At 42.7% G+C, this 12954-nt stretch overlaps 1 protein-coding gene across 1 annotated transcript; it reads left to right on the forward strand.

Moving 5' to 3' along the window:
• Positions 1-4108: 4108 nt before the first annotated feature.
• Positions 4109-11226, forward strand: LOC132996268 (L-amino-acid oxidase-like). The gene is made up of 7 exons (XM_061066611.1): positions 4109-4139; positions 4389-4594; positions 4894-5021; positions 6066-6267; positions 9374-9442; positions 9933-10069; positions 10452-11226. Exons 1-7 carry the CDS (start codon positions 4109-4111, stop codon positions 11224-11226), a joined length of 1548 nt encoding a protein of 515 aa, XP_060922594.1.
• Positions 11227-12954: the final 1728 nt, after the last annotated feature.

The raw sequence follows: 12954 nt of genomic DNA on the forward strand, positions 1-12954 counted from the left end.
ACTGTTTGACTTTGTGGCCTGTGCATTTCTCCGTTTTTTATTTATAACTTTATTTACTTTGATTTTACAAAATATTTTCAAAGTATAGTAGAGGCAAATTCTATGTTTCAGTTGTGTGAAATGTTTCTGACTTGGGAGCAGTAAGACACCTATAATTTTAAATATTATTTAACACTAAATGTATCTAATATTGTGTTGGTCATATTTAAATCATTCATTACGTTTTGTTGGGGAAAAAAAATTGGATCAAATAAAAAAATCGCATATTAAATCGCAATCGCAATATTGGGGAAAAAAATTGAAATTAGATTATTTCCCCAAATCAGCCCTAGTTCCAACCACTGAACTTGTGATGTTCGCATGGTGTGGGCCGATGATGTAGTTACGTCAGATTGTGTATTTAAGACAGCCTTCCTCTCATCCAAATCGTCAGACCTTCAATACCTGCAGTGGTGGCCAAGTGTTCACTCAGAAACTCTGTTTGTGCTCAACTCTATTCTCTGTAAATTGTTTTCTTGACCATTAATTAAATACTTTGATATTATTGAATTTATCACTCTGATGGTATATTTCCTCATCAGGGAATTAAAACAAAATTCCCATCACAGCTTCTTTGCAGGAATTCGACCATGAAGGCCTGATTCAAGCAGTCTCCCCTGGACAGCTGATGTTGAGATGTGTCTGCTTCTTGAACTCTATGGAGGATTTTCGTTGCCTCTAATCTGAGGTGCTGTTAAGTTGTGGTTTCTGAGGCTTGTAACTCTACTCGATGTGCCGGCAGAAGAAGCTGCAGTCTTCACTCCGTCGATATAATGTTTGAACCACGAGGACGTTACTTTGTACAAACAGACACATTCCACCAACACTACATTTTGTACTTTTATATTCCTGGCTGAATCTTTTATGAGCTTCCGATTAATTATTTTCTATCTGCTCTATCTTAAATAGAAACTTATACAGAGTAGTTTCTTGATTCTTATCTCCTGTCTCAAACTGGGCCTACAGAACCAGTCTGAACTGGCTCAGACAACAGCCTTAGTTGTCCTTAATAAGATGTTTGCATTTGACTGTTCTCCATCTTCACCCTGAGATCCCTGTGACTCTCTGTGTTCATCCTTTCTGCAGAAAGCTCCTGATAAAATACTCAAAGACAAATGTGGAAATGCAGCCTCTTGTATTTCCAGATTTCCATCACAGTCCTCTAACTGGATCTGATGGACCACAGAAGTTGAGCCTGCCACTTGTCGTGTGTCCCCTGTTGACCAGAGTGTTTGTAATCAAGACCGTCAAGAAATTAATGAAATCTACATGAAATCAACAGGTTTAATGATCTGATTATTTCACAATGACACGGATCACATAGAAGTATCTGTTAATGTTTAACACTACTTCTATTTCCTCAAAGCAGTTTCTGTTTATGATAAGGTATCACATGTTTGCCCTCATCTTTGCCCTCTATGTCCAATTACTCAGATAAGATTTGGAATTTTCCCCTGAGTCGTTTATTTACCTCCTGTCATGTTGTCCAATCAGACGAGAGCACCGATTCTGTGTAAAAGAGACATGAGTCCTCCTCAGGTCACAGACTCTGTTTGTTCAACAGGTGAGAAAGAGGAGTTTCTCTACTGACTGCTACTGATGATTGAAAAGGAACTTAACATCTTTAACTTATCTGTCTGTCTGTCTGTCTCTCCTTCTCTGTGTCTCTATCTGTCTGTCTGTCTGTCTGTCTGTGTCTGTGTCTCTGTCTCTCTCTCTCTCTCTCTCTCTCTCTCTGGAGAATGGTGGAGTGTGTGTGAGCTGAGAGCTGGTGACGGTAAATGAGGTGTTTGTGCGATTTTGTTCTACTTCTTGGTAATTCTGTTTATAGTTATATAGTGTATTGTCGGTTTATAGTGGTTGTGGTGTTGCGGTGTACATGGAGGAGGTGCTAGGTGGTGTGTGTGTGTTTGTGAGTGATCGCTCCGGCGTTCCCGTGCTCCGTGGAGGAGTGCAGCCTGGCCGTGGGGAGGGTGGTCGGCAACAGCAGCGTGAAGTCCGCTGCGAGGATGAACAACGCGGTTGTCATTTTCCTGGATAGCGTAGAGAAGGTGAACACGGTGGTGGCGAACGGGATTAAAGTGAAAGACACGTTCGTGTCTGTTCTGCCTCTCGCCACACCAGCGGTAAAAGTGACGCTGTCCAATGTCCCCCCGTTTATCAGAGATGAGACTTTGTTAAAAGAACTATCGAGACACGGGAAGGTAATGTCTCAGGTAAAGAAAGTGTCCTCGGGATGTAAGTCCCCTCTGTTAAAACACGTGGTGTCCCACAGAAGACATCTATTTATGATTCTGAACAACAGGACTGAGGACCTGAGTCTGGTGGTCAAAATCAGAGTGGATGAGTTTGACTATGTGATTTTTGTAACATCTAATAATACAAAGTGTTTTAGCTGTGGGAGAGAAGGGCACCAAGCAAAAGGGTGTCCTCAGAGAAATAAGACAGCTGACACTGAGGAACAACAGGAGGGGACAGGGGGTGTCCAGCAGGAGGGACAGGCGAGTGAGGAGGGGACAGGAGGGGACAAGTGGAGTCCAACAGGAGGGACAGGCGAGTGAGGAGGGGACAGGAGGGGACAAGTGGAGTCCAACAGGAGGGTCAGGTGAGTGAGGAGGGGACAGGAGAGGTCCCAAAGGAAGTTAAGGTGTGTGAGGAGGGGACAGGAGAGGTCCCAAAGGAAGATAAGGAGAGTAAGAAAAGGCAGGAGGGGACAGGGGGGGTCCAACAGGCAGATCAGGGAGACGAAGGGGAACAGGAGGAGGCAGGCGGGGTCCTACAGGACCAAGTTAGCGATATAGACATGGAGAGAGATGAAGAGGTGCTTAAAGTTCCTCGTCTAAAAAGGAAGACCTGGAGCAAACAAGGAAGCTCAAAAGCTAAAAAAGGGACAGTGAAGAAAGGAGAGTCCAGCACAGAGACCGACTCTGCTGACACTGATTCATCTGACTTCAGGGCAGGAAGCCAGAAGAGCACAAGAAGATACAGTGCTGCGAAGATGAAAGTGTTTCTCCAAAAAACAAAAAACATGAAGGGGTTGAAAATAGAGGAATACTTCTCTGATAAAGAACAGTTTTCAAACTCTGCCCGGCTGCACATGAGCAGTAAAGGCAGAGGAGGTTTCACTGAGCAGGAGATCACAGACTAAGGAAGATTGTTCAGAAAATCAGACAGCAAAAAAATAATGATGATGATGATGATGAAGAAAGAAGAGCCGCTGATCAACGGAGCCAGGCTGGATGTCCAGAGCAGTACCAGGCCTCACCAGCATGCTGTGCACCACCGGAGCTGGGACCCTGAGGACGATGGTCCATGCAGCAGGTCCTGGACTCACCAGCATCCCGGCGGTGGCGTCCCTCATCGGGCAGAGGTCCGGGCGACAGGAAGAACACTTTGTGAACGAGTGGATTAAAAGACTCGCAGACGAGGAGGTGAAGATGCTGAGGGAACACTCTGCTGGAACGGAAACCCCTGATGACAGCGACCCCTTTCCGGAGTTGGGTTTTAATCCAAATCTGGACCTTTTTTAAATAAAAATGACTGGAAACAAGTGGACCTGTACACAGCCAAAGGAAGAGCCATATATGGATGTTGTGTTTTAACCCTGAGCAGAAGCAAGCTGGATGTGAGGCCTGACCCGGTGTGGAGGAGGAGACTGGATCTGGTGACCTGCAGTGGAGGATTTTATACGGAGCCATCGCGGTTAACAGTTTTATATCCATCATCATCCCAAAAGTCAAGTGAATTTGCCCTTTTTGTGGAGAAGCAGAGACGGTTTTCAATGCTTTTTATGAATGTAAAAGACTCTGTTTACTTGTTTAATACACTGCAGAATGTTTTTAGACAGTTTGGTGAGACGTAGAGTAGGATAGTAATAGGAGATGTTTTTAATATTTAATATTTAATATATAACATGACTTTATAGGTAGGTTTTAGTATTGTTCTGAAGCGTGGACAGTAGTTTAGTATAATTTTTGAAAATAAAGTTTTCAAAAATCAAATATGTCTGTCTTTCAATCAATCAATAATGGGATTAAATGTTTTTTCCTCCTGCAGCTTTCAGACCAAGATGGATCCACGTGTGTCTAAGTGTGAACTCGGTGAGTATTTTGCATGAAGTCAATGTTTCTTTTATTTATTTGGTAAATTATTATTCATATTTATTTGAATATTTTCCGTAAGTGGACCATACTTTTTACTTTCTCATAAAGCAGAAGGAACTGTGAAGCCGTCTGCGGTTGAGTCCGTTAAAGTTTATACTGAAAGAGGATTCAAATCCTTCTTCTGGAGTTTTCTCTTCCACTCAGTCTTTGTGTCTCCAGCTGTTTTCAGTGTGCTGCTGTTCACAGGGAACCAGGTTCAGACTGCTGCTCTCAGCTTCAGGGAACATCTGGCCAAAAGTCTTGAGGACCCAGACTATGAAACGCTGCTGGAGACAGCAAAGAACGGCCTCCCGCGCTCGCTGACCTCTCTCCCGCCACGTCATGTTGTGATTGTTGGAGCTGGCATGGCTGGACTGACAGCGGCATATCTGCTGCAGGACGCAGGACACAAGGTACGGGTACCTGTATCCGAGATATTTCAGCTTAATTCATGTTCAATGGGAGGAAGTGAGGAAGCTTCATCTATCTTTATTTATTATCTAGTTTTTGACATCACTTCTGTTTGAGTTTCTTTATGTTTCAGATCGGACTTCATTGATCACTTTACATTTATGACCTTTTTGTAGCGAATAATCCAGAGTTTGGAGTCGTTTGTTTTCCTAAAAATATCTTTGACAGAAAATACCCATTTATTATAAAATCAGGAATAAGAGCCTTGTATCTAACCTGGTAATTTACCCGTTTGAACAAGGTGACCATATTAGAAGCTAGTGGTTGTGTGGGAGGACGAGTGCAGACTTACAGGAACGAGGAAGACAACTGGTACGTTGACTTAGGAGCAATGAGGATCCCATCTAACACTAACCCAAAATCTTATGAGTGAGTAGAAATTATTTTTTGTTGAGATTTTATTTCGTCGTATCTTCAGCTAGCTTATGTTCTTTCTTAGGTGACATGGGTGTGTACGTGGAAAAAACAAGGTGTGTCAATGTGTTGAGCTCCGACTGAAACACAACTGAACGCTGCATTTTACCCATGATCCTCTGCTCCTTGAACCTGAAGAGCTGCTGCTGTAACAAATCCACCAAACTCCGTTTCTCCATTTCTTAACAATTTTCTACGGAAGCATATTGCATTCAGGTGAAAAAATAAAAAAAAATCTGTTCCAACCAACACCCTGCTTATAACAGAAACTACACATCAACCTTTCATAATAAAGCCCATAATGTACCCATAACTATCCTTTATCTATCTGTAGCATATCCCCCGAAAGACAGTCGAGATTTTCAACTGATGTTTTCAAGTTTATTTGAAACTTCCCTAAACAACACCGTAAGAGCTTGTGCCTCTTCGGAGGGTCGGTAAAACATACAACTTTTCCTTTGTGAAGTTACAGATTCATAACAGTAAGTCCGTTTAAACAGGAACTTCACTTTCAAAATAAAAGCACGTAAAAAAAACTGAATATTGGAGATAAACTCTTATTTTTAATTATTTCAGAGTGTTTTTAACTGATCTCAGTTCAGCTTCACTCTTCAACTGCAGCTGGTTGTGACAGTTTGTGACTCTCAGTCAGTTCTTCTCTCAGGAGATGGAACCCACTCACCAGAGTTACAGAGAACAGACGCTCAGGGAGAGAAGGAGGAAACTTTCTCATGTTCACACTCACACATCAGACTCACTTTCATCAAGCTGCTGGTTTCAGGTTAAAAATTTGCAATTAGCAAGTGTTGCTTTAAAGAAACTCCAGAACTCTAGGACAGGTAATGTTTTGGGACTGCACTTTGATTAGCTCGTTACCTTGCTCTAAGCTAAATGTGATTCAGTGATGTATAGATAGCACAACATTTACATTCTCAGCTCAAATGTTTGCAAACTTCAGAATGTCTACAGGCAGAAGCTCACAACCTTATGTCTCAACAGAATCATCCGCTGGTACGTGGAATTACTTGGACTCAAGCTAAATGAATTCATCATGACTGACCAAAACACCTTCTACCTGGTCAATGGGATAAAGAAACGGACGTCTGAAGTGAACAGAGAGCCTGACATCCTGGGGTATAAGCTGGAGGGTCACGAGAAAGGGAAGTCGGCCGACCAGCTGCTACAACAAGCTTTGAAGAAGGTGTGGAAGCATCATGTGTTCTTTCATATACAGTAAATACCAAAGTATGAGATGAAAGATTGTCTTACATATGTATTTATACATTTTGTCTTAATTTATGTATTCCTCTAAATCTCAACCATTTGGAGAGTTCCACCGGTGACTACGTTTACATAGACGACTATATTCCGATGGTTGACCTTATTCTGAGCAAAACATTTTATTTGATTATGATGTTTACATAAGTTGCTAGTAGAATATTCAGGTACAGAGCATAGCCCTATTAAGACTCATGTCAACATTGCGTCCTATTAGTAATCGAACCTAAGAAATGCGTCGTCAAGCAGTCGGTAAGTGTCGTTAGTAGTGTTGTGCAATAGTAGGTAGACTTGACGTTGGCTAATTATTAATAATCATGAAATATGATTATTAAAATAATAAAAGATTATTTATTAAAAATAATTAAAAATGATAAGGCCATAACTTATCGTAGAGGGGCACCACCCTGGTTACAGGGACCAACTATATCAAGCTATAAATATCAGTCTCATATGATAAATGTCAAATTAATAATGTCAATATTTTAATATTAACGATTACTTAATAAACAGTGAAGGCTTCTAAGTTCGAGCACAGGCAATCATGATCCAGCTGTATTCACACACTTATGCACAAATAATCACAGACTACAGATACTTTAATTACAAAAGTATTTATTAAAAAGGGGAAATAATGTTATAATGTTATTCAATGATTCGTCATTTTAACAAGCTCCGATATTTCAAAGATAAACACAGCAGCAGCACTTATCACAATTCAGAAAATACTATGTATGTCTGTCTGTGTGTGTGTGTGTGTGTCTGTGTCAAAGTGTCTCTCTGTGTGTATGTGTCTATGTGTGTGTGTGTGAAATAAAGTTAGTGTTATTTAATGATTCATCATCTTAACAAACTCCCATATTTCAAAGATCACAACAGCAGCAGCATTTATCACAATTTAGAAAACACATGTATTCATCTATGTGTATCTGTGTGTGTGTGCGTGAAATAAAGTTAGTGTTATTTAATGATTTATCATTTTAACAAACTCCCATATTTCAAAGATAACAACAGCAGCTTATCACAATTTAGAACACGCATGTAACCTCTGGTCCATCTATGTGTCTCTGTGTGTGTGTATCTGTCTGTGTCTATCAATGTGTGTGTGTGTGTGTGTGTGTGTGTGTGTGTGTGTGTGTGTGTGTGTGCGCGAGAGAAAGAGAAAAAGAAGGGGCGTGGCGATGACGCAGTCACGTAGTGACATCACATCTAAGATGGAGGCCGACAATGTTAGGCTTAAAACTACAAAACAAAATGGCGGGTTCGTTATGAATTTAGAGCCAGAATTGAGGGCGGGTCTAGAGATGCATAATCTCCAATGGCCGCCGGACCACGTGTGAGACACAAGGAGGAGGCAGAACAAAAGGGGTTCTTTGTTCTAGCTTAGTTTCGGCTTCAAAATGGCGGGTTGGATGCGTTCAGGCCCTTTAAATATAGATTTAACTATGTTACATGAACTGTATTCTAAATACAGATCGGAACGGGTGTATAGGTCGGTTTAGAAGGAGAGAGAGAGAGAGAGAAACATGCAAGGAGAGTTCAAAGAAGCTCTTAAAAATACGCCAGAGATAGATTAACAGTGATTTAACCACTCAGCCCCAAGCGGACGTTGTGGGCTGAGTTTCTGATCGGTAAACTCACTGCAGACTAACACAGTCGTTAACAGCGTGGCTGGAGGCTTTCCTCGCGGCGCTCAAACACTAACACAAAACCCGGAAATGAACCGGAAGTAGCGGCTCGTAGTAGCCGGTTAAACAATGAGACTCAGCGGTCTCGCAACAAATACAATCAAATATTAAACAATATGCTACGTATTAAACTAACATCTGCCCAGACAACATAAGCCTCTCTTACTGTAACCATGGTTTCGTGGGGTGCGTGCGAGTTGGCGCGAATATCCCGGAAGTTGAGTGAATAGCTTGAAGTCTCTCAGGCGGGCTCCCGTGAGCACCGCAGCTGGGCCGGAGCGGATCCGTCGTGCTCCGTGGCGGGATGAGGCTTCGTCTTCTTCGGTAGCAGCGGAGATCGTGCTGCCTCACAGGAACGTGCGGCTGCTTGTAGCCGTTGTAGATCGTGTGGAGAAAGAATAAAAGTAAAGTCCGTGTCTCACTCGTCTCGCGAGTGAGATTCCTGTCTGGTCTTTTCAGGTTAAAACAGGAAAATGTCCTTTCAAAATAAAACGTCGACTAAGATAAAAGAATAAATGAATGAAATTAATTGAAACAAACATCTTATTGCCTCCTTAAGTTTGCTGGAACCTCTGGTCAGACCCGGAAGGGCCTGGTGGGAACGTCAGCATCGGAGGAAAGAGTTAGTTGCCTCCTTAAGTTGCTGGGTTAACTAGTGAGACCCCGGGGGGGGGTCTCGTTGTCACGTCAGCATCGGAGTAAAAAGAGAAAGGTTTCTGGGAGCTCAGCCTTTTTAAGTCATGTTCCAGGTGACTCCCCCCTGGGAAGAGGGGTCAGGGGTCAGTGTGGCCCCCGGCCAATTAACTATCAGAATTTGGCCCCAAGGGGCGGTTTACAGTGGGGGACCCAGGAAGTGATCTGCTGCCACATGGAGATAAGAGCTCCATGCTGGATTTTTCATGTGAGGGGTCTCCCTAGGCAAGTCTCACGCTTTATGACTCATTGTTCTAAGTCAGATCACTGGGCCTTCCCCAACAGTAGATGATGCAAACTCCTGTGAAATCTCTTACAGGACGTTATATTATGATAAATATGTTGACATTATAAGGTCAGAATACTTTACATTTCAAATTGATTATTGCTTCTTCCAAGTTTGACCTTACTTGGTTTAGGTAATCAGAAAATACAAGCTGCCCATATTTATTTTGGGACATTTGGGCCACATTTGCTAATTCAAATGTTTTAGACGTTGTTTATATACATAAACATTAAATTAAACATTTACAGTATTTATTTAAAGTAAACACTTTACGTTTTACGTTTACTATAAGTTTTCTCTTTTTGTTTGATGGTTATGTGACTTATATGTGTTCCTGTCGTTGTAATTTATCTTTTTTGTAGGTGAATGACTATGGGGACAAACATGGCTGTTCTGAAGCTCTTAAGAAGTACGACCACTACACTGTGAAGGTAAATAACAATGTGATTTCATGTACAGTATATGCCCAAAGTTAGAAACAAGACATTGTGTGAATTATTTTCCCTTAGTCTGACAAATGTAATAAAGCAAATATTCAGGTGTTCAGTTTTTGAAAAAGGGGGGACTACCAGGGTAATTATGATAAAAACACCTCGTCAGTAGTCTGGTAGATAGTCTGACATGCCCTCTAACAAAGCCTGGTAAAGCGAGAGCAGGAGCTGACATTTCCTACACGAGCTGGAATCTGTTGACCAATCACAAAAGGGGTACCAGCTGCCTGGGCTTTCTCAGGAAGGTGGGGGGTCTTAAAGAGACAGGAGCTTAAATCTAGAGTTTCAGACAGAGACTGAAAAGAGGAGCTGCAGCAGTGGACAGTCTGAGGAAAGTTTTCTGAGCATGAAAACATTTTACAATAAAAAGACTTAAAATTAACAACCTGAGTATGAACAGAATATGTCTCCTTTATGATTAATGTTTCAGGAATATCTTAAAACTGAAGGTAATTTGAGCGCAGAAGCCGTGAGGATGATCGGAGACTTGCTTGACGAAGACAGCCTCATGGACATGGCTCTGACTGAGATGATGTACATCAGCAGCGACATCAACGACATAACCAAGTAAGACTCCCCAACATTAGTATGTGTTTGAATTGCAACTCTCTGATGCAGGGTCTCGTACAAAGGGGCAAGATCCAATAAACAACTAACTTATTTGTATTACGTAAGTAGTAAGTAACAGATGTGGCGTGTGAGCAGTAATAGTGAATAACAGAGGTTAGAATCTTGTCTATGAACTGTGATACATTTATCAGGCCACTAAAAGCAGCTAACGTCACCTCAGCTCTTCTTTACTTGTTTTTGTGAACAAGATATGTCAAGAACAACTTGAGGAAATGTCTTAGGCAAAGACAGGATGCTCAGGCAGAATAAATAATAGTGTTGACTTGCCACACTCTCCGTACAATAATTCAGTCATGTTCATGTCTCTTTGCTTTTGAAGGTACGATGAAATAACAGGTGGGTTCGATCTTCTCCCCAACGCTTTACACAAAACACTGAAGGCCCCTGCTCTCCTGAACTCCAAGGTGAAGCGTATCAGTCGGTTAGATACAGGTGTCGTCATATCGTACCAGAAAGACAAACAATCCTTTCTGACAAACCTTGAGGCTGACTTCGTCCTGGTAACCACCACAGCCAAAGCAGCCCTGTTCATTGACTTTGAGCCACCTCTCCCCATTAATAAGATGGAGGCCCTGAGGAGGGTCCACTATGGCAGCTCCACAAAAATCATCCTCACCTTCAGTGAGAAGTTCTGGGAGAGAGACGGCATCGAAGGAGGGAAGAGCATCACCGACAGGCCCTCTCGTTTTATCTTCTATCCCAACCACAGTTTCAAAAATGAAAAGATCGGCGTCCTCCTGGCCTCTTACACCTGGGCTGATGAATCGCTCCTCTTCCTGGGAGCGAGTGACGAGGACCTGAAAGAGCTGGTTCTGAGAGATTTAGCTGCGATCCACGGCTATGACGTCCGGTCTCTCTGCACAGGGGTGGTGGTGAAGAAGTGGAGCTTGGATCCCTACAGCCTGGGCGCCTTCGCTCTCTTCACACCCTACCAACACCTGGAGTACGCTAAGGAGCTCTTTAAAAGTGAAGGCAGGCTGCACTTTGCTGGTGAACACACCGGCTTCCCTCACGCCTGGATCGAGACAGCTATGAAAACTGCAATCAGAGCTGCGACCAACATCAACAAGGCGCTGAACGAAATCTCCATCTAAACAAGAGACGATCTCTTAGCCGTAACATCTGAATAAATCAGTATCATTGTACTCCATGGTTTTAGGGAAATCTTTATAAGGTGCAATCACTTAATTTTTACATTTATTCATTTGAATGCAGATGTTTGTCATTTGAGCTTTAGATTAGTTCCTTGTTCTGTTTTCTATGCTTTTCATTAATTCTGGACACAATCGATGGTTGTCTACGGTTTTATTCTGGTACACAGGGCTAGATACATGGAAAGAATTAAATAAATAATCTTTCATATTCTATAAACACGATTAAAATGCAAAGAAAATGACGTATGTAATCTGATTGATTTGAGTGTGTCATTAAAGTCTATAATTGAATCCGAAGCCTGTGCACTAGAGTTACTGATTTTAGCCAAAACAACAATTAAGTAATAATCTGATCAGATGCGTTTATTCTTTCACACTAAGACACATCGAACCTTGTGCTCTGGGCTCAGAGTTAGGGATTGTTGTGCCATATTGTTCGACCTTAATAGGATCAAAAGGGACAGAAATAGTCCCTTTGGCTTTGGATCCACTTAATAGAAATGAACTCATGCAGTTTATTCAGTGTAAGTGAACGAGAGGGAGCCGGGACCTCGGCTACGTTTTGCCTCCAGTTCTCTCCCCAGACTCGACAAAGTGATCAAAGGCTTCACGGCGGACGGATTATTACAAATTCACTCTCTCCCTCCTGATGTCACGTTAACTTACAGTGACCCGGCTGGACGCCTCTGGAAGGTGATGAAATATGAATTAAAAGCACTTTCTTCTTCAAGGTTCTCAGGTGTGGTTGAGTGGAGACACGGTTCTGCTCTCTAATGACGGGCGGCTTTGAAGCTGAGAAGAGCTCGGCAGCAATCGGTGCTTTCATCAGAGAGGAGAGAACAATGGGAGGAGGCGTGGCATCAATTAAAGCCTGACTAATAAGTCAGAGGGCCAATCACGGATACATATCGATGTATCATCATATGTGTTGTCTGCTTTGCTCTGATATGAAATGTATTCATTATTTCACATAATTAAGAAAAAGACATGAAAGAAATGAATACAAGGTGACATTGCCTAGTTTGTCCAGCAGGGCGCTCTCCTCCTGCTATGTCGGAAGCAAATCAAGCCAATTTATCTCTCTTTACAATATAACCCCTCCTCTTCGGCCTTCATGGGTAGTCAAAAGCCTGAAACCACATGTTCCCTTTGTTCCGGAGAACTACTAGAAAGCCAAGGAACTCCATCTCCCAGGATGCCGCAGGTTCTTTGTTCCTGACAACTTCACCCAGTGGTGTGAAAAAGCCACAAAGGTTAACTCCAATTGGTCAGTCTGGCCCCATGACCTGTGAGGTCACCGGGCCAATATAAGGCCAGGTCTTCCCCGATTCTTTCTCTTTCTTCAATCCGTCGGAGGACGGCGGGCTGCGAGCCTCTCTTCCTGCTTCGCCGAGGGGAGAACACTGATTTCTCCAGCTCGCATCCAACTCTACGAGAGGAGCGCAAAGGTGCAGCTTCCGGCTCATCTCATCAAGGAAACCTCCTCGCACTTCAAGCTCTACCAAACTCCTAGCAGCGACTCGATGTCCTGCAGGAGAACTTCAACCAGAAACTGAGCCCCACAGCGCAACAGAACCACGAAGGCAGAAACCTTACGACCAACCCGGAGACTTCACAGAACTGCGAACTGAACTGCAACTTCCTTTCTCCCTTTTCCTCGGATGGGTA

This window comes from Limanda limanda, chromosome 22 (assembly GCF_963576545.1).
Source record: "Limanda limanda chromosome 22, fLimLim1.1, whole genome shotgun sequence".
Classification (NCBI taxonomy): domain Eukaryota; kingdom Metazoa; phylum Chordata; class Actinopteri; order Pleuronectiformes; family Pleuronectidae; genus Limanda; species Limanda limanda.

What these genes read in the sequence shown, in the direction of transcription:
- LOC132996268 (XM_061066611.1), top strand. Translation starts at nt 4,109, where the DNA reads ATGGATCCACGTGTGTCTAAGTGTGAACTCG. An exon ending in ACTAACCCAAAATCTTATGA is followed by an intron (nt 5,022 to 6,065) that starts GTGAGTAGAAAT and finishes ATGTCTCAACAG; the next exon opens with AATCATCCGCTGGTACGTGG. An exon ending in GACATCAACGACATAACCAA is followed by an intron (nt 10,070 to 10,451) that starts GTAAGACTCCCC and finishes TTGCTTTTGAAG; the next exon opens with GTACGATGAAATAACAGGTG.